The sequence below is a fragment of the Heliconius melpomene genome, chromosome 5, assembly GCF_056956725.1.
Source record: "Heliconius melpomene rosina isolate 202511_hmr_F chromosome 5, ASM5695672v1, whole genome shotgun sequence".
Lineage (NCBI taxonomy): Eukaryota > Metazoa > Arthropoda > Insecta > Lepidoptera > Nymphalidae > Heliconius > Heliconius melpomene.
In genome coordinates, this window is record NC_140393.1 from 8,035,987 (window position 1) to 8,058,670 (window position 22,684).

At 32.3% G+C, this 22,684-nt stretch overlaps 1 protein-coding gene across 1 annotated transcript in view; it reads right to left on the reverse strand.

The window, feature by feature from the left end:
* The window catches only part of LOC146539169 (neuropeptide CCHamide-1 receptor-like), a 93,641-nt gene that overhangs the window by 18,112 nt on the left and 52,845 nt on the right, over positions 1 to 22,684 (reverse strand). The window contains exons 2-3 of the mRNA XM_085185493.1: positions 16,002 to 16,189; positions 7,261 to 7,487 (exon numbers count right to left, since the gene is read on the reverse strand). Of these exons, the coding sequence (XP_085041619.1) occupies positions 7,261 to 7,487; positions 16,002 to 16,177 (403 nt within the window). The 5' untranslated portion in view covers positions 16,178 to 16,189. The remainder of the gene's footprint in view (positions 1 to 7,260; positions 7,488 to 16,001; positions 16,190 to 22,684) is intronic.

The window sequence follows — 22,684 nt, forward strand, 5'->3', positions numbered from 1 at the left end:
CTCTGCGCCACGACTTCACGAAGGGCTATTACTTCTAAAATAGACCTAATATCCTCTCATTCAACATCTACATTAAAGTTTGTTTGACAACACAAGCACGCTAAACACAACACATGTATTGACGGGGTAATGTTTATCGACAATTTTATTCGCGCAGTGATAAAAGTCTGCGCTTATCGAGATGTTTGTTCCGACGTGGGCATCTGTTCTGGATGGTTTTAGATTATACTGCCTATGTGATCTCTTTGAGTTGTTTAGCTTTGAAAATTATATGATAAAGAATGCGGTGAAAAATAAATAAATAAGTAACAAACGAAGAAGTGGAAATATTAATTAATAATAATTCGTTTTCTTAAGTGGGAATTGAACCCACAATCGTCGCGTTTATAGTCACATGCTTTTGTAACTGCAACAATGGAATTAAATAACAGTTATGTGTGTTACATTATGATTTTGTACGCCCGAGGTAACTCTGACTGCACGTATAGGCTAGTACAATGGGCTATTAGGTCGTCATGGCGCAGCGGCACAAGGGTGTGACTGTAACGTGACGGTCATGGATTCGATCCCGACTCTAGGAAGTGAACTATTTATTTACGTTTATATTTCCATTTTTTCGCATTGGTGTCGAGGCAAAGCGTGAACGTAGCGTTGAGTTCTGCCACTTTACACGGAATGCCTCCAGAATTCGATAGAAACTGGGGCACGGAGTGTCTTAACACTAGGTTCCCTCAGCCTACCCTGCTGTGTGCGGGATACAGCGTGAAGTGATTTATATGTTCTACATTATACATATTGTAATTAGTAAACATTTTAAGGTAAAGGTCATGACGTGCTCGCTAACAAGGAGATCGCATGTCGAAAATATGGATTTTGTATAAATTATATATACAGTGATATTATAACGCAGTTGGAACATATACTTTTATGAAATACTAAGTAGTGCTAGTATAACATATATTCGTCTGTAAAAAGTGAGTGCGCTACCAACTAAAGACTCGTTTACTTCATCCCGTCGCACCCAGGGCCGTCGCGGCTCGCGTGTGCTACTGGGCCATAAGAAATAAAATGAAAATAATAGATATTGTCTTAAAAATGATATTTATTAAAATAAGAAAGTAAGGATTAGTAAGCTCAAAAGGGCGAAGCCGCGAGCGGGTCGCTAGTAAATAATACATTTTGAGCCATATAATATAATTGAAGATATATAATAAATATTTGACTTTGACTCCCCCTTCTTATAGACACAACATTAATTTCAAAGCACGTTCCTGACATGTTTCCTCAAAGTATTGTGAAAACATTTTCCTTAATTCCACATTAAAGATATATTATGTGAAAATATAATTCCCTAAGCATTGATTTTTTTGTTTATTTCTTTCAAAGGCTTCTGTTTTGGTACGGAAATGGAATGGAATTTTAGGATAGAAAACTGAAATGAATAAAAAAAAATAAAAACGTAATATTTCCTATATATTTGTATTTAAAAGATCTTATTATATCAAGTACGTTTGGGAGACCACGTCGCCGGCAATGGCTACACGCTTGGGCAGACTCGACCGAATTAATAACAGCCTCGGCATTTAAAATCGGCGTTAATTATAAGCTTCCCACAAGGTAACGTCAGGTTCCAGCACCTAACTTCCTGGAATATAATGGCGGCACTGAGAGAGAGAGAGATAAATTTAGGAATCGGTGAATTTTGGGGGAGATCATAGTACCGCGGTATGGGAATACCGCCCTTTTGCCTTTCCTTTTTCAAATAAAATTACATATAAATCGATTTATAAGATTGTTTTATCGCTGTATCGTATCATAATATTTCTTTTTTGCTCGACCTTCGAGACTCTGGGTCTGGACTCTGGTATTGAGTAGTGGATTTTTAAAATCCGTATTTTGGTTTTAATTTTATCCCATTATACTGGATATCATATCGAGAGAAGAAAGAAGAGAAAAGAGAGAAGTCTTAAGATAGAATAATCTAACGGGAAAACAAGCGACTAATTCAGCCGGGACTTACTACGAGGTTACGAAATAGAAGTTAATATTAAAAGAACTTATTTCAATATCATACTGTAATCTTAGTAAGCTAATTTTGTTATGGCTCCAAAAGTTGGTAGAATAGGCAAACTAGATCTAATATTCTCTGGAGTGAGTCTAAACAGTTAGAGATCACCGTATGTTTATTTAAGACCGTAAGCTTATAATTATAGGCTCGAGTGAGAGATCTTACCTCACATTTACAGTCCCACTCCAAGATGGGTTATTCTTACGATTAATTCATCTATTTCCACGCTAAATAATATTGCTTTTATTAGATCCTAGCTTCATCGTACTAATTAGGTCTTATTCTTGCGGTACGCCGTTAATGGTCTATTATTTTTCTCACAAATGAAGGAGACTACTGTCATGGCCACCAGCAGTGAGATACGGTTCAGTTTACTTTTTAATAAAACGATATTATGAGATTTGAGACAGTTATATCTAATTGTATAGCTTTGTTTTTACTAAAGACAAGTATATGAAATTGAATTTTGTATTTAGTTTTCTATCTATTTTCTGGCTGTAAGCACTACTGACTAAGTCTGATCTCTAAAAATAACTCACAATCGAGTGCTCGAGTCAATAAAATATTATCATTCCCTCCCTTTGATAAAAAGACAAAGCATGCCGTTGAATTTCATCGCTCAGCACGCAATGGCTCAATAATTGGGTCGAAGGTGAGCAACATAGTATTTTATCACTAGGTCCTTCAGATTACCTTGCTATGAGCGGGATACGGCGTGAAGCTATTGCCATTGCCACTGTACTCTTTGCCATTTTTGTATGTAGTGTTATAATAAAATATTAATTTCACGACTTTCCTCCTAGTAAACTATTTTATTACCGTACATTCTCCTTTGTGTGTTTTCCATGCAACGTGATATTGGCGAAGTGATTAGTGCTGAATTGGCACGCTCGGAACGCCATAAATAAATAGCAACAACAACAACAAACTATTTTATTAAAACCATCTTACATAAATTTGTATGTTATAAAAAAAAGGTTTCTAATACCTTCGATAGAAAGTAGACATGTTACGCCCCGAAGCATATAGCAACGTAAGGGAAGGTAAAATATGAGCGATTTACTAAATAGACGCACATTTCATACGTAAGATGCTTTTAGTAAATTGATATTTAATATTTTTTTTGTTGTTATAGGTGAAAGCTGTATTTTACTGGATTATTGGATATGTTATTCTTCTCTTTCTCTCTGCTACCGGTCCAATTCCTTCGTGTATTTTCGATATAAAAAGACACTGGCAAAGTGAATTATGCTCAACAGCGCTTGAAGCGCCACAAAAAAGAACTGATCTAAAGAATTATGTTAATATTAATAATAATTCATTCCTTCAAGCGGGAATTGAACCTACAACTGTCGCACTTGCGCCTCTGTGTCACGACGGCCTGTATTTTGATATAATGGATATTTTCCCGAGCAGGATTGAAACTTACAACTATCGCAATAAACTACAAGTAGCTTATTATGAGAGCATAGAAACAAAAATAACTTACTCCTTCGAATGGGAATTGAATCCACAACCGCAGAGTTTAAGGCAGACGCGGTGCCGCTGCGCCACTATAGCCTCAAAATTTTATTTAAAAAAGCATATATTTTAATTTCTCAATATATTTCTAAATTATAATATTATTGCAAGAAAATTCTTAATTTCAAGATCTCCAAAAATAACGCACAGTAAGGCTTTATACGTGATTAAGAGGAAGGATAAGAAGCTTAAGTCGTCGCTCAGCATTGTTGGGTTACATCGGGTTATTGGAGAAGCCACAAGAAAAAGGTTTTAAATTATTATTATATTAATATAGGCATTTATGTATTACGAATATAATCTGAAAATTATTAGATAGAACTCACATATGTATTCTTATTTAATGTTTTTTTTTATAATATTTTCAATTTTAATTTAAGATTTTGAATATTTTGCTATTATAAATAAGCTCTGGTCAATGAAGCGTTGGGTACCACTAATTAACATATAATATCTCAAAAATACTGCGAAAAGTAGGTATCTTAACACCGTTATTTGAAAAAGTAAAAGGCCATTGTTTTTCAAAGATTTTGAAGGTTTGGACATAAAGGAGGATGTGCTTCATCAATCCGGGTGGTTAGAATATCAAGATGTTACTCACCACACAACTTAATGTAACACTTTTTTTAGATTAAATTAAATCATAGCAGGGTCGGCAGAGGAAACCTAGTGTTAAAACACTCCGTTCCTCACTTTCAACTGAATTCTGGAGGTATTGCGTGCTGAATGGCGGAACTTAACACCGCGCTTTGCCTCGACATCGGAGCGAAGAAATCGAAATATAAATTCAAATAAATATTTCATCTCCTCGACTGAGAATCGAACCTTGTGGGTTGTACAGTCACACTTCACAAAGTGGGGCACACCCTACGCTACGACTGGCCTCATTAAAAATATTAAATATTATATTTTCTCGAGTAGGAATCGAACTCAAAACCTCTACGCCAAGCAACCTCAATAACGCAGCGTTAACACTACATTTTTAACTCTTTTCTATCAAGAGCGGGAAAGAGCGTGAAGCCAGAAAAATATTTGAAAGGCATTGTCCATGTTAGAAAAGAATAATGTCTCAATACAAAAGGATGACCAATCAAATGAATGCATAGATAAGAAAACAATAGACAATCTTTTTATCCTCGACCCTCGTAAATACCCCTTTATTCGAAGTTGAAAATATATTATGGAATTTTTTTATTATATTCACACAGGCAATTTAGTTTGTTATAATATTATTATAGAGTAGCATTATAGTAATATGGAAGGGTTTATTATATTAATATTTTATATGATATTTCAATATGAATGTAATTTTGGTAGCTTGCACGTAAATAACAATTTTAAATGTTATAAATAGAAAACTTTAAAAAATTATGATTTATTACAATGAAAACAATTTTTTTAGAATATAAAAGAAAATTAAAATAAACAAAACTTTTCCAATCGTCGATGTACACGGTCTTTAATAATAATCAAAAGAATAATAATCTTTAAAATTACGAAAAATGGTTGGTCCATTTTTCGTAATTTTAAAGAAAAAATATAAAAGTTTCATAAACCGGAAACGTCCATTGATCGAGCGGCAATTGTTGGAGATTTAGCGCAGAGTACAAAAATGTTTCCATTTCCATCCTCTTACAAAAGCTTTGTGAAATGGCTTCCGAATATTTTAAAAATATTTTATAGACCTTGTGATGTTCAGTTTGAAGAATGTATTGACTTTGGCGAAAAGTGGTTACCGAATTCGAGAAATTATTTAGATTTCTTTGTTCTGGTAATAAAACAGTAGTCAGCGTTGAATTACGCCGCTCCACATGTAATGTCTCAAAAATTTGGCGATACATGGAAACGGAACGGAATGTCTTAACTAGTACGTTCCCTCTGTCTACTATGTTACCTCAGATACAGTATGAAATAAATATAGGCTGCATTTACTGATTGTGGCATTATCGTAGCACAATAAATATTCGTAGGTTTTTAAATCCCTTTAAGATTATATTTATTTTTTGTACGCTTTATCTCAGATATAGTAAGGAAAGCTTAGTGTTAAGACACTATGTTTTACAGTTTCTATCGGAATTGAAGACATTATATAATTGAGTAGCGCCATATTTTTAACTATAGCAGGAAAGCAAAGGCAACAATGGTGTTAACCTCACTTTACGCCAAATTCTGGGGGCATAGGGTGTTGAGTGACTGAACTCAACGTCGCACTTTGTCTCGTGCCAGAGGGAGAAAATGAAAAAAATAAATATTTCACTTCCCAACTGGGACTCAAACCCACAATCGTCGTGTTTATATTGACACGCTAGTGCCCCTGCACCAAGACGGCCTTATATACTGTAATTTTTCTTACTTTGGTAAGAAAAAATATTATACCAAGGAAAGAAAATAATTTATTCTACCAAGATGATAGTATATACATTGCGATGTAGATAGCATATCAACGTTATCAATATCCGTTAAAATACAACTATCTCTTGAAATTCAAATGGTCCCCTTTTCCACGTGACTAAAGTGTCACCGGTTCGTTACATTTCTTTGACATAACATTCACATTATAGGATTACTCTCCCGAGAAATTCTGAAAGGTAAAACTTTGATGAAATAAGTATAAAGAAAGTATTTTTTTTAAACTTTCTTATATTATTATTTCACTCATTTATTTTTGAGGCCGTCGTAACGGAGTAGCACGAGTGCATGACCATTATCACGACGGTTGCAGGTTTGATTCCCATTTGGAGAAATTATATTTAATATTTACATCTCCTTGCTCTGGTAACAAGGCCAAGCGCAACATCGAGCTCTGCCATTTAACACACAATTCCTCAAAAAAATGTCTTAATGGCAACGGAGTGCCTTAACCCACCTAGGGTTCCTTCCCAGGTTCCCTCTGCTACCCTGCAATGTGAAGGAACAGAGGGAACCTAAAAAAAATATTCAAACACTCAATTATTCTTTCACTTCAGCCACTATTCAATTGCGTTTCACTCTTGGTGTAACATTGTTAGCTTTCCATATATTTTCAGATCAATTACAATAAAGGTGAACCTTCAGTTTGCTTAGCCTAGACTAAGCACTCGGCCTCGTCTCACAGACTGAAATAGATTAATTTAGTAAGTGATTCAATTAACTAAATGGACTAAATTGAACTTTCTTGAGAAATAACGTTTACTTGAATTTGCACTTACATAAATGATGATGGTGATAGAATACTTTTATTATTTTAAACTAGTGGACCCGAACGTGGCTACGCCCGTTTGAATTATAGAATATTTATTAAATATATTTATGAAATTATTTACAGTTTTCAATAGAGAGATGCGTTAAGCAAGCTTATTTTGGGTAACGTTTTCTAACAACAAACTTTGCAAATCGTTGCTTAGCAACGACGGTTGTTATTAACATGACGGAATAAATTGTATGTCAAATTAATAAATATTTTAATATATTGGTAGATATTGAAAATATTACAAATATGAAAAAAAAAGTATCCTATGTTCATCCCGGGACCCTCAAGTATCTGTGAAATAAGATATGAGTATTTTATCACAATTAAATTAGCGGTTTGACCCTGATTGCGTAAAAGACAGACAGACAGACAGACAGAGTTACTTTCATTAAATTTGGTCTGTAGTTTCTTTAGTTAATATCTTAGTATACTAAGCACTAACCTGTAGCATGAAGTTTTCTCAACGGGTCCACGATAGCAAAGTACCGATCAGCTGACAGCGCAGTCAGCGTGAACACTGACACGCCTATACTGACGTCCTTAGCTGCTTCTGACACCCTGCACACGGTGACACCCCACGGCCAGGACTCCAGGGTGTATACGAGGGAAGTGAACGGTACACACGTGACGATGACCAGCAGGTCTGCTAGAGCCAGGGAGAGTATGTATCTGTGGATAAAGATTGCTTATGATTATTCATACTTTTTGTACAATTACTTAGATTTGTTTTGTTTTTTTTTCAGTTTCACGCTATATCCCGCACCCTGGCTGAGTAGGCAGAGGACTTTCCCTGTTTTTTGTCGTATTCTAGAGGCATTGGAAGTTTAAACGGAAAACAATATTTCATTTCTATCAATGGGGATCGAACCCAAAACCAGTCGCGTTTACCAGCCGTTCTCCTGCGCCACGACTAACCTAAAACTTTGAATTGTATAATATTATAATGTTTTTTAACATCACACCTAATTTCTATCGGAGTAGCTAGGAAAATTTCGAAAGAAATTTAAAAAACTTTTTATATCTTATTTTTAGAATACAAGCATAAAGAAATTTAGAAAACTTTTTCTTATTTTTAGAATACAAGTTTAATTTCTACGGCATTCAATAAGAAACGTACGGCTTAATTGGCTAGAGCGCTTGGATAGCTCCCAAGAGACGCGGATTCGTGTCCACTACGTACTACAAAATATTATATATTTTTAAATATGATCTCTGTAGGGAGAAGAAGCACAGAAGCCACGTCAAAGTTTTTAAGTCAACGCAATCAGAACCTACGAGCACTTATATATAGTTTTTGGTGCATTTTGTATGAAATTCACAAGGTAATCAAAACCTATAGGATAACTCACGTGTACATACAGATATGAAGTGAGAACTTACAATACAAATAAAGGAAAAATTCGAAAAATTAAAATTAATATGACATAGAAAAAAATACAAACTTATATTTATAGTTATTTTTATACGAAATGAGTGTGTCAGAATTTATTTATTTCTATAATAAAAATATATCAATAACAACATATAATATATAATATTTATAAAAATATAAAGTATTAAATAATTTATATTATATAAAAGTAATGTATCACTTGTTAGAATTTATTAATTTCTATAATAAAAATATATCAAAAATAATATAAAATCTATAATATAAAATATTTGTAAAAATATATAATATTTAAGTGTTTAATAATTTATAATGTATAAAAATAATCTATTACTGAAAATTCATTTAAATTCTTATAACTGCTTTATATGGACGGGATAAGAGAAACAAATAATAAATTCAAAATAATATTTATTCAAATAGACTTTTATTATAAGCACTTTGAATTGTGGAATGAACATATGCACAAAAAGCTACTACCGGTTCGGAAAGCAGTTCTGCCGAGAAGAACCGGCAAGAAACTCAACAGTTGCTCTTTTCAAAATCAATGGTACAATTTATTACATTAACTAACAGCTATCGTCTATTACATTTAATAGACATTAATTCCATACATGTTTGTCCTCTAAATATTCTTGAATATATACCAATTTCATAATTCATAAACTAATTTATTATGTTTCCTAATTTATTATATTTCCCTTATTTAATAAATTCAGTAAATACATCATTATATATTTGATAATTAAATAAATAATAGAAATATTAAATAAAAGCACAAGATAATTTATGTTCAGTTAAATAATAGAAATAATAAGCAAAAGCACAATAATTTATCTGTAAATAGTCATTTTAAAAAAAGAATCAATAGAAAGCAGCACTTACGTCTGTTCAGTCCGGCAGCTCGTCACAGGATGTCTTTACAAAGCACTGCACTTCGATTTATAAACTACCGACCTATGATGGTGGGGAACCACCATCATAAATTTAGTCAAAATACTTCTAATAAATTGTATTATTTTAAGATACTATCAAATTCATATTTTTTTTATTTTAGTATTATAATATTCTTAACGATAAAATTTAGAATAATACAATAAATGTATAATTTTAAGATACTATCAAGTGCATACACTTATGCTGGCAAATTAACTTACAATCTGAAAATTAATACGGATCACTCGGTGACTAAATAACACTCGCACTTAACCGGTTTTTCAACAAGTCGTTTGTTACTTATACTATTGTATAAAAATGTACCATGAAAATATATATTACAAATAACACTTTCATTCTGCTCTATAAAATAAACAAAATTACACTAAATATTGTTTGTAAAGATAAAAATAAAAGATAAAAGCTTTTGTAAGCTTCTTTGTTTTAAAAATAGCATGTTAATGAAGCGAGAGTGGACTTTCAAATAGGCTGCTTATCGTGACAGCTAAAAATTTATAGAGGAACTTACGAAATACTTTTTTTTATTTTCAAGCACAAAAATTGAATTAATAAGGCCATCGTTACTTAGTGGTACGTTGTCAGTCTTAGCTTCAATGGGTTCGATTCCAATACGGTGAAATGTATTATTTTCATTTCTTCGCTATGGTAACAAGGCAAAGTGTGACGTTGAGTTCCGCGGATCATTATTGCTCGTCTCGAATTTTGGACATTAGGGCTCAGTGTGCAAGGTACGTTCTGCCTACCCTACTTGCCGGAAGCTAAAAATAACGTTACTACTTCAAGTCAGTTCCTCTGGAATCCTAAACTTCACTACCATCTATAACTTTCTCGGAAAACATTTTTTTTACTAAAAAACAGCGGTTAAAAGTTATCCAAAGTAAAAATTTTAAAATATTAAAATTAGAAAATATAGCATATATAAGGCAAACGTTTAAAGTAAAATCCGCCAAATTCTGATGACTGGCGGAACTCAACGCCGCGCTTAGCAATGAAAATATTAAATTAATTTCAATTCCCCGAGTGGGAATCGAACCCACAACCTGTCGCGTTTACAATCGCTCGCTTGCACCACTGCGCCACAACGAACGCAAACGAAAATAGCTTTTCTAAAATCCGAATCGTGATAACTTGGTTGGAAAACAGTTTGTTACTAATTAACAGTGTTCAAACGCTACCCAAAGAAATGGTATAACTTTTCCAATTTCCTCATAGAACTCCAATATCTACTAAGTTAACGACAACTCCCTTTGATTAAGAGACGGGCAATCATCTCAAGATATAGACTGAAATTACCTCGAAAGTATTTTCATATACTAAATTTGAATGAAACTCGTGATCGATGTTTTTCGATTTGATTTTAAGAAGGTAAATATTACTTTTATACAAATATACTGGTATTATGCTCATTATCTCAAAATATATTCTCTAATTACATTATACTTCGATTATAATGTTACTTAAGTTACTTGTAGGCTAACAATAAATCAGGATAAAGAATTTTGGAGTAAATTATCATCGAGAAAGTAGTTATTTCCCATATAAGTATGTTTTATTTAGGATTGACAATATTGTGAAAAAAATCGGATAAGTAGATACTTTTTCACAATATTGTCAAGTATTAAGACTAAATTGAATAATTGAATTAAATATTATATTGAAAAAAATTATTAAAACTTAACGCATCTCTCCAAATGTCTAAAATTTGCATGTAAAGCAGCGAAATAAACCAATACATTTGACAAGATAGAGAAATTTAAAATATTGTAGTATTTGCCGTAGCCATAATATAGAACTTTGTAAAAAATTTCTCTTGTTAAATCTGTCTGCGAAGTAAGAGAAGTTTTAGAAACAAGGGCCGGCGAGCCGTGTTAAAAGTTTGCCAGGTTTAAGTGGGTAATAAAAACAAAAATCTTTTTACATTTCAGAAAAGTCTACAGTGTTTCTGCTCGTATAAGTAAAATAATTGTGAATACATGTATGAGATTTTTAATTGACGAAATTTAAAATAATAACCATTTTCTTGAAAAATAATCAATTGTTAGCTAATAGTAAAAGTGTTTTTTTTTAGCTTTACTACTGTACACCGCGTATAGTAAGATAGAAGATATAACAAAGGTTTTTACTGAACTTATATTTTTTTCCAGAACAAAATCATCTAATAGTATATATCCCATCAAAAACATAAATGTAAAATGAAAGCCAAGTTCAGTAATAAAACATATGCTTTCAGCGATAAAAGAAGTGAGATGTAAATGTATGCCAAGTTCAATGGTCAGTCCTGAAATTAATTTTAACAATATAAAATATTTTATAACAACTGAAAATGTCCATTCTTCTTACAACTTGGAGACTTTATTTATGTGTAATATCTGACTTGGCCAGTTTTCATATAAATTTACAATAGAATCTGAATAGATTAGAATTTGAATACATTTATTTATATCGATGTAAATTAATTTGAAAACTTGCCAAGTCAGATATTACACATAAATAAAGTCTCCAAGTTGTAAGAAGAATGGACATTTTCAGTTGTTATAAAATATTTTATATTGTTAAAATTAATTTCAGGACTGACCATTAAACTTGGCATACATTTACATCTCACTTCTTTTATCGCTGAAAGCATATGTTTTATTACTGAACTTGGCTTTCATTTTACATTTATGTTTTTGATGGGATATCATTACTTTTTGTACAGAAATCATAAGTAGAAAGGTTTATAATGTAATCAAAATCAAAATATTCTTTATTCAATTTGGCCATTACAAGTACTTTTCCTATAGGAAGCTACTACGGCAAGAAACTCAAGAGTTGCTCTTTTTAAAACATAGTTTAGAGTAAGGGCTTCATAGGACATTTCTGTTCGCCGAATAAACCAAGTAGGACACCATTGTGATAATACACTTCTATCTATATCTATATATATAAAAGGACTTGTTCTCACTGACTGAGGTAAGACGCACGCACAGCCGTAGCCGCTGTGCGTAGGAACGTGAAATTTGGACAGATATTTACTTTCGTAATCTTGATATCCACTAAGAAGGGATTTTGAAAAATTTTTACCCTAAAGGGGTGAAATAGGGGTTCAAAGTTTGTATGGAAAAAAAATTAAATCGCCACCGATTTTTATAAAATTTGAAATTTAGACTCTTAAAAATATTTCATTGAACATAAGTTTCGTGGTTTATTTTAATTCATCCCCTAGGGGTGTAAATAAGGGGTTAAAATTTTATATAGAAAAATCTTTAAATCGCCACTGATTTTTATAAAATTTGAAATTGAGACTCTTAAAAATATTTTATTGAACACGTGTTTCAAAGTTTATTAGAATTCACCCCTAAGCAATAAGCAAGCGAAGCTGCGCGCGTCCGCTAGTACTGTACAAATCTACTGCAGCCTTTATTTCGGAAGTAGCTCCGTACGTAGTTAAGCAAAGCATGTCTTCTTTAGAAGAGTAAGGATTCCCGTTTCGAGCGCTAGTGTAGATACTTAAATCATTCCAGTTACGACATACGTACTCTACTATAGTCTCGCGCAATTTATTAGTTTGTTGTATATCAATACGCTCAAACGAAGAATATGCAATAGCATGGACACAGCCATCGGGAGGACAGCTCCCATCGGGAGGCATTGGAACAATTCGGTGTAAGTTCTTGTTTCAACCACAAGCAATTCTATTGAACGACTCATTGTTCAACATGTCTTGGAAAAAATATAAACAATAAGTTTATTAAGTGCTGACGGTACCAATCTGAATTGATATGATCCCAAGGTCGACTCCGTTCTCTGCCGTTTTCACAAGTGTTCCTAAAACCAGTAAAATCATGAAACTCAGGCCAAAAAAACCATTAAAATATGAGCGGCTTCGTACAATAAAATATATCTAATATAATTAGATATTTACTTTTTTATTATGGTCAATAATATTATGTTTTATTACTCTTAAGACGATATTTAATTATATATGAAAATAGATTATATTTATCTATGAATCTCGACTATAGTTTTTATTTTGTTGATTAAATGACAGTTGTCAGATTTGAAAGTAATGAATGTATGCTGCGTTTAGAAATCTGATATATTAATTAATATTTTTTTCTAATTTTATTATTTTATTGGAATAACTCAACACGCAATGCCTCCAGAGTTCGATGGAAAGAGGGGAACTGAGTGTCTTAACAGTAGGTTCCCTCTCTCTACCCCGCTATGTGTGGGATACATCGTAAAGCGGATTTATTTATTTTTTATTATTTTGTTTAAGTAATTTTTAATTTTCTCTTTTTTTCTCTTATTTTTTTTATTAACAATTACTTAAATTTTTACTGTTAATAATTACTTTATAATTACTTGTGTAAAGCTAGCTGGTAGGCTGACAATATACCAAATTAAAAATAAAATCAGCTTCACGCTGTATCCCGCACAAAGCAGAGTAGACAGGGGGAACCTAGTGTTAATACACTCAGTAACCCCACTTTCCATCGAATTCTGGAGGCATTGCGTGTTGAGTCGCGGAACTCTCCGCCGCGCCTTGCCTCGACACCAGAGCGAAGAAATGGAAATATAAGTTTAAATAAATATTTCATTTCCTCGAGTGGGAATCGAACTCACTACCAGTCGGTTTAACAGTCACACTTTGTGCCCCTGTGCCACGACTGACCTTACAGATAGTATATTATTCTTAAATTTTATATATATTTTTATCAATATAATTATTTTTTTTATATTTATTTTTTAGTGTATTTTTTTTCTGTTTTAGGGTTCTGTACCTCGAAAGCAATAAAACAGAACCCTTATAGGATCTTATATAGGACTTAGTACTTAAATATTGTAATAATAATTTAATATCAAATACGTTAATCGACTATGCAAATACTCTTAGTATAATAAGTACTAAAACATATGCTTAAATTATAATAAATAATAATGAAGGATGTTAATCCATTTATTATATTTTTATATTTTTACGTGAAGCCCTTGAAGTCCACATGATGGCAGGCTTTGTCAGGACATAAATTAGAGGCATTTTCAGCTACAAATGCAGACATATCTTATCTTAAAATATACTTGAAAGCATCGTGTTGTTTTAGATGGCTTACGTAAGTAATAGTGAAGTTAGTCTACAAAACAAATAAAATATTTACTAACGTGTGACATAAATAAAAGCAAATATATATAAATAATGCATTGCTCTTATTTTGTTGGCAGGCGCTACACTATAAGTAAATGTTCCTAATTGAATCTATTTATTGAAAAATTATAAGAAAATGTTAAAAAAATACTAGTTTCGGATTTTTTCCTTTACATACACCCAATTACTTAACCGGATGCTAAATTTCACCATTCCAGGTCATCTGGAACTTGGTTAACATTAAGGTCTATAGGTCAGTCACCCCCCTAAAAATTAACGATTTTTGGACGTCATTATCTAAATAACTGTTTGAGCTGTGTTTATGAAATTTTATGCACGTATACAGGTAGGGGGCCTAAATATTTGAGCCAAATATGACAGCTTTAGATGGAATAGTTTTTGAGTTACGAATAGGTAAAAAGTGGCTTCAAATGGTTCGTGTAAAATAACACACGGTGCTGCTCGCCAGTTTTGTTTGTAAAAAAACTTGGCTACGCGCGGCCGCGCGTTTTAAATATTTCGAATTTTCGACCCGTTATTTTAGTAATGTCACCTGGTGGTAGTTCTATAAATATATTTTCAAAAATATCTTTTATATTAAAATTATTAATAAAATCAAAACAAAATATTATATACCACAGCTGGGGATCGAAGCCGGGACCAACTTTTTTATAATCAGATAGAACGCAATAGAAAAAAATAATTTGTAGAATTAATCGACTTATATTCTACTTCAATTTTTCAACGTTTTAATGAAATTGGACCTCTATAAGAAAGATCTTCATATGTTAAGTTTTACTTTCGTTTTTATGTAAATAAGATTTAAATGTGACAAGGGTATGAAAGGCAGGTCAATAAAGAGCGGTCGGGGTTAGTGTTTTTGCACTTCATTTCAATATAAATAAGTTTAGTATAAGAAAAATGTATTTTGAAGGTAAAATTATATAATATAGTGTTTTCATTAAGAATTTGGTGATAAATCATTCAAATTCAATTTCAAAATTCAAATTAACGCACAGCCGTAACTGATGATGTTAGAAACGTGAAATTTGGACAGATGCTTATTTTCACAACAGGGATTTGAAAAATTTTAATCCTGAAGGCGTAACATTCGTTCGAAGACGTTCAAAGTTTGTATGGAAAAAGCACCGATTTTTAAAAAAAATTAAATTCAGACTTAAAAATATTACATTGAACACGTGTTTCACGGTTTATTAGAATTCACACCCTAAACCTAAACTGAAAACAATTTCATAAATATATTTAATAAATATTTGTATGATTCAAGCGGGCGAAGCCGCCCGAGTCTGCTAGGAATAGTATAAACAGCGTCGAGTCAGGTGATTGAATTAACTAACTACTGAAACCGACGTCCTACCGCTGCTTGAACTTATGCTTGAAGGCGGTTGTGGGTATTTAATTAACTCGGGCATACTGCAGGAGTTTCCACATTCTATTATTATAGAATAGTGTTTTTAGGTTTCCTTACCTTTTAAGTAAAAAAGGAATCCTTATAAGGATCCCCTTATTCGGGTCCCCTCGTTCCGCCAAATTCTTAATGTATTGCGTGTCCTTACCACAGCAAAGAACCTTATTCCATCGAGTGGGAATCGAATTCATAACCGTCGCGCTTACAGTTTGAAAGCTAGCCTCATCACAGCCCCCCACCCTATCTTAATTATAAAGTTAAAATATATATAATACTTACGTATTGGGAACGTTTCTCATTGCCTTGTGCCTTACAAACACGGCCACTAGAGTGCCGTTACCCACCACGCCGATTATGAATATTAAGGCAAATATCAACGGCACTATATAAGTTTCAGGACGTTCATAGTAAGGCCTGTAGGGCTCTGAGGCGTTGAGTGTATCGTTGTAATCCATTGTTCATATTATCTGAAAAGATAATTTTTATGTGAAATTTTTTTATTATTTTAATAGAACTTATCCATCTACTTTGTAAGATATTTTAGAGAAAATAAGTTAAAGTTTCATCACGATCTAAAAATAATATAAAAAATATTATAAAAATACTAGGTGTGTATCTATACTAGTTTCTGAGGTAATGCGGAACAAACATAAACTCGCGCAAAATTTCTGCTGATTTCACCGATGGATTTTTATAATTTTATAAACTATCATTGATTTCTATAAAATTAATAAATGGTCCCATAATATTTTTTTTCGTACATCTTTCATGTACAGACAGTAATAAGTTACAGTTTTATTATATGTATAAATATACAAGGATTTTAGAGCGACGAAGTTATGGGCGTAGGAATAGCGAGGCCGGGTGGTCCGCGCCTATCTAAGAAATATTACTAGTAAAAGTTTGCCCTCAAAAAAAAATTTTAAACGAACATATACGATAAGATCAAAATAATAAAATTAATCCTTCATTATTATCATGAAAATCCAACAATAAACTATAAACTCATATTTTTAATATGAAAAACGCAAGGCCGTTTCCATTAATGCAATTATAGTCACGAACACTTCATTAAAATGATAATATAGGTATGATTGGAAAACTCAAATATTCCGTACAGCTTGTATGGGACTCGATCTTTCGATTGATAAACTCTTAATTACATACCGTAATAACTTTTTCGATTATAATAATAATTTAAAAAGGAAGAAAAAAAATATTTTTGAAAACATACTATTCAATTATTAAAATTAACTCAATCCCCATTTATCAATGTAATAAAACCCAAGACTATGATTATTTATTACAATGTTGATTAGTAATTAATAAAAAGAATGCAGTAAATTATGATGAATACGTCAAATTGTTTAACTTATCTGTATTCAGAGTATGGCAACACTGTCAATTGTCAATGAGGAGTGGGGTGAATGACGCGTCGTTTTAAAATAGTGGGAACTACGGATGCGGTACTTCTCCTTAGTGGTATACTAAACGGTTGTACTGAGACGTCATCTGATTTCATCGCGTTCCGAAGGAAGACAAAAAAATAAACAAAAATATATTGATATCACAAACGTGCGTTTGAGAAACGAAATTCTTTATGAAAGTGAATCATTAGTATTTATATACATTATACGAAGAAATAAGAAAGAATTTTTCTAAGTCAACTGAACTCCAAGATGTGTTTTATCTCAGGCTTACCGCCCTAGTATCTATCATAAATATAAAAAATGTTATTTTTATACAGTCATGATATTTTTATAGTACAGTTTATCACTGTAAATGCTCGACCTACTGGGGAATGAATGATTTTCATTCCCTCGCTTAGATACAAAATAAAGAGCGGCGTTGAGTTCTGCCATTTAAAACGTAATACTTCAGAAATTAGTCGGAAAATAGGTGTGACTTAATAATAGGTTCCCCCAGCTTACACTGCTTTATGCGGGATACAGCGTGAAGCAAAATATTTATTTTTTTACGGTGTATGGTATTCTACATGTCAATCCCTTTCATCTGATACCCATATTGACTGGGTTGTGTAAAAATTTATAATCCGCCATTTCGTTGCGATGGTCATTTTAGATCAAAAACAATATTTATTATACGACATTGGAAAATGGGTTAAATTAAGCTCTCATACACACATATTAACAATACAAGTTAAATAACTGAATTTTGTAAAATAATTTAAATAAAATAAACTCTTTATTCTATACATTTTATAAGTAGTTTATTTATTATATTAATTCAAAAATAACTTCTCCATTATAACATAGGACAAGCAGAGACAACTCATGACATGACCCACCTCAAACTCATTTTACCTGTCACTCTGAATCAGACCTTTGACTAGCTTTTACGCACGGCTTCGCTTTCGTGGTAAAAATGGAAATTACTAAGAATTTTATATGACACATGACATATGTGTCATATAAAAAAGTTATAAGTATAAAAGAAGTTGTAAGTGCTTGGGGTAATTCTGACCCCAAGTGGAGAGGGTTACATTGAAGCGATTAAGTTGATGTTCAATAGTCAGCCTCTCTCGATAAATGTACTATTTTGCCTATTATCGACATCTCTTTCAATTATTTTTTATATTTTTTAAATTTGAGCCAAAAGTTCCTGTGATCATGGCGTTCAACCAAACAAATTTACAATATACACGAGTACGGGTATAGTAAAATTACTTTTAATCAAATACAAAACAATAACAAGGAAAGAGAAAGGTTTTCCTATATTAAAAGTAACGTGGACCAAAGGCAATTTATCAGTTGACCGCGCGGCTTGACAATATGATGGCAAGCGACGATCCATCAATTGATTTACACCCGCCATGGCTGACGTTCAAAACCCATATATCTGTAATTAATTTGGCTGTCTAATGTTTGTTTATATCGAGTTTATTTATTAAATATATGAATTATTGTTTATTGTTAACAGTTTGATAGTGAAGTGGGTGTTGAGTTGTAGGTACGATCCCCACTTAAGGCAATAAAACTTTTTTTTCAACTTCATGCTGTATTCCGTACACAGCAGGGTAGGCAGAAGAAATGTTAGGACACTCTTACTGCTTCCGCTACACTTAGTGCTTCAGTCAACACTTGACTGCCTTAACTGACGTCAACACTTGGCTTGACGTGTCTTGAAGATAGGATAGGATCCCTTCGCCTATCCTGCTGCATCCGGATATAACGGGAAGCTAATAACAATAACAAACGTTTGATGGATGTAGAATTTTAATAACTATAGCTTAGAACGAGGCATGTCCCAATGGTACCGGTGTTTCAATGTGCCAGTAATAATTGAACAATCTCATATATTCCACGGCCATATAACTTTCCGGATGAGATACAGCCGTTCTAAAACCTGTCGTAGAACTCCCACAACGATATTTTATGTCAGAATCTTTTATTTTGGATGTTAGTTATGGTAAATGTAGTGTTTTATGTTTATGTTTATATTCAATTTTACATAGTATAAGTAGTGTCACTTTTTATAAATATACGGTAAATTTTTCAGACTCTATGCAACCGATTTTAATGCGGTTTTGACTAATAGACCAAATAATTTTAAAGTGTTTTTTTTCGGTCTTGAGGTTAATGCTGTAAGCCCTATTGGCCTTTACCGCGACACCGGGTGGGGAGGGAAGAGGGTACTCTGTCCCTGAGAATATGCAGGCATTGTGTGGCTGCCTGTGGGACCTACCTGTCTCTCTGCCTACCTTAATTTAAGAGGAGAAAATATTGTAAAAATATAAAAAATATAAGTAAACTAGTAATATAAGTGAACGAGCATAATATGTAAATGCCATTGCCATACTTACTCAAGATGTGGATAAATTAAAAAATAACTAACACAACCCAAAAAACTAAATGACTGAACTAAACTACCTCTTTTGACAATTAAACCTTTGCTTTTGACAATTAAACAAATATGACCTAAAATCGATTTTAAAAAGATCGGTATAGTTTATTATAAATTGTTATTTAATATTTTATTTACTAATTAGACTAATTAGTATCTAATATTATGAAAGTTTTCAATTACGAATGTAATTAAAATTTTCATGTCTTTTCAAAAGGTTCTTAAAATAGTGAGACAGCATTTAAATTAAATGATAAAGTTCAAAGTGCATCTACTTACAAATTTTAAGTGAATTAATGAAAAAATATTACACGTATTTGATTTTCGTTTTTCAGTTTCACACAAATGTAAAGAGTTATTTTCTTCTAGAGCATCCAATAGCAACCGATGGCCATATTATTTTAAATAATCTTATTTATACGTAAAATAAAAGGTAAAAAGTAATTTTCGTATTGGAATTCTAAGCAAAGATTTCAAATATAGTCGAATTTACGTCTCCAAAGTCAGATAAATCTCAAATAACTTTTACCATTTTACAAACAATGTGAATATGTTGAATTTGCATTAAAAATTTGCATTTATTGAATTACAGTGTACGCTGTATGTAATATTCATAATATGAAGCTATATGAATAAAACATGCAACTGAGATAAGAAATGCCGATAAGAAGCAACAATCCATGGTGATTATTTTAAACTGAAAATATATTGTAGAGGCCTGTCATGGCGTAGGGGCAAACGTAACAGTTGGTTCGATTCCCACTCGAGGAAATTAAATACTTCATACTTTCATTTTATCGCTGTGGTAGCGAGGATAAACGCGGCATTGAGTTTTGCTAGACCACACACTGCCTTCAGAATCCAGCGGAAAGTTGGGAATGGAAATGTCTTAATGGAAACTCTTCCTACTCTGCTAAGGGTGAAGCTAAGAAATCTATTTACTATTACAATTAATTGAAAGTAAAAAAATATAAAAATCTTGCTTAATATAACGTGTGATTTTAAGAATATTTCAATAAAACGATTTAGAAAATAAAAGCAAAGCTTTCTTAATATTTTATTAAAATGCTAATAAAATGTTTATAGTTCACCTAACAATATTAATATCGAGCAAATCTAATATAAAGAGCTCCGAACTTGCCAACTGTATCTTATTTTCTTATTTTCTACTGAAGTAAGTAATCACAATTTTTAATAAGATTTCAAAGCCATTTTTGTGTTATTAAAATTATTTTTTTAATAAAAATCTAAGTATATATCGGCATATTTAAACTATGTTTAGCTTCACGCTTTATCCCGTAAAAAGTAGGGTAGGCAGACTGAACCTGGGAAACTAATATTAGGACACTTCTATTTCTCCAGTAATAAGAAACGGTCTTATTTTGTTTCTGAATTTAAAATTAAGAAATTAAATCAGCATCACGCACACAGCCAGGGAACCTAGTGTTAAAACACTCTGTTCCCTACTTTCTGCCGATTTTTTCAAATCATTGCGTGTTCATTGACGGGACTCTACGTCGGGCTTTTGCTTTAGTGCCAGGGCGAAAAAATGAAAGTATTTATAATAATTTATTCCTTCGAATGAGGACCACCTCGACGGCATTTTTTCTTATATGTTTAAATTATAGTATATCAATCAAAAAACATACACATTCGTCATTATTGTACAGATGAACAATGTCCACTCGTCAGTTTCGTCAGTTAATAAACTAAAAGTGAACGTCGCTATTTTACAAAAGGCGAACACCAATTAACCGTTCAGACTTCATCCCATTGCCGAAGTGGAGAAGCGGGCGGAGAGCTTTTATGTTGGAAACCGTGTCGAGTGCTTTGGTGAACTGTGTGACATATGTAGAGATTTTTACTTTAAAACTTTTATAGTTGTTATGGATAATTGAAATTAAATTTTATTATAGTATTCATCGTCATTATATTTTTTGGAAAAAATAAAATTAAATCAGCTTCACGTTGTATCCCGCACACAGCAGGGTAGGCAGAGAGAACTTAGTGTTAAGACACTCCGGCCCCTACTTCCCTCACTCCTTTAACTCAACGCCGCGCTTTACTTTACTACCGCAGCGAAGAAACGGAAATATAAATTTGGGTAAACATTTCGTTTTAGAAACATTTTTAGGAAACTTATAAAAATTTGTACGTGGTTTCAAATCCTGCTATGTTCAAATTGTCGCTAGTAGTATATGAAATCACAACCGTCGCGTTGACAGCCACGCTTGAGCTACTGCGCCATGGCGGCCTCTAAAATATTTAGAATATATGAAATATTCCCACTAATTATCAACGCATTCTAATTAATATTTTTTTAATATTAAATGTTAAAATTTATAAAAGTTTTACACAACGTTTAAACTATATTTTAAATTTTCTTAAGATGTGGTATTACAACTTCAGTGCTCTCTGTCCTTCACAGGCTAATTAAGCCAAGTGAATCCCTGTAACTGACGGACGCTCTTTGTATTTTCTTTGAGTTTCCTGAATTATTTTTTTCTTCATAATGAAAAAGAATAATAGTTTCTTTTTTTTATGACGATTGTTTTAAAATCTTAGTACTTTTGAATATTTTCTAAGAAAGTAAGGCATAAATATATTCGCCACTCAGCATAAATCTCTGAAGCTGAGCAGTAAGTGGAGAAGGAAGTGTTTGAACACTTGGTTTCCCTTACCTACCAAAGTAGGTGCTACGTTATACAGCGTGAAGCTAAAAAACATAAAAAATAAAAAATGTAACTATCTGCTAACTCTAAATATATATTTAATAGGTCAAAAAACATATAAATTACAAAAGATTTATATCCCAACAGTTTAGGAGCAATTTCTAGCCTCGACACGTGTTTTAGAACATTCATTTTTCCATCTTGTGCTCGCTAAGAGATTTATAGTTGTGATGTATTAAAAATATCTGATAATCTTTGTATTTCGATTGTAGCCAGTTTTCTTTTATCTTATCTCAGTTTTCGCATTAATCATTTTGTCTATAGATAAAACGATAAAAGTATCTTCTTACTTTTTGTTATTGAGTTGTTGCAAATGTAAACTCTGTTGTTGCTAAGTTTTATCTTCACGCTGAATTCCATATATAG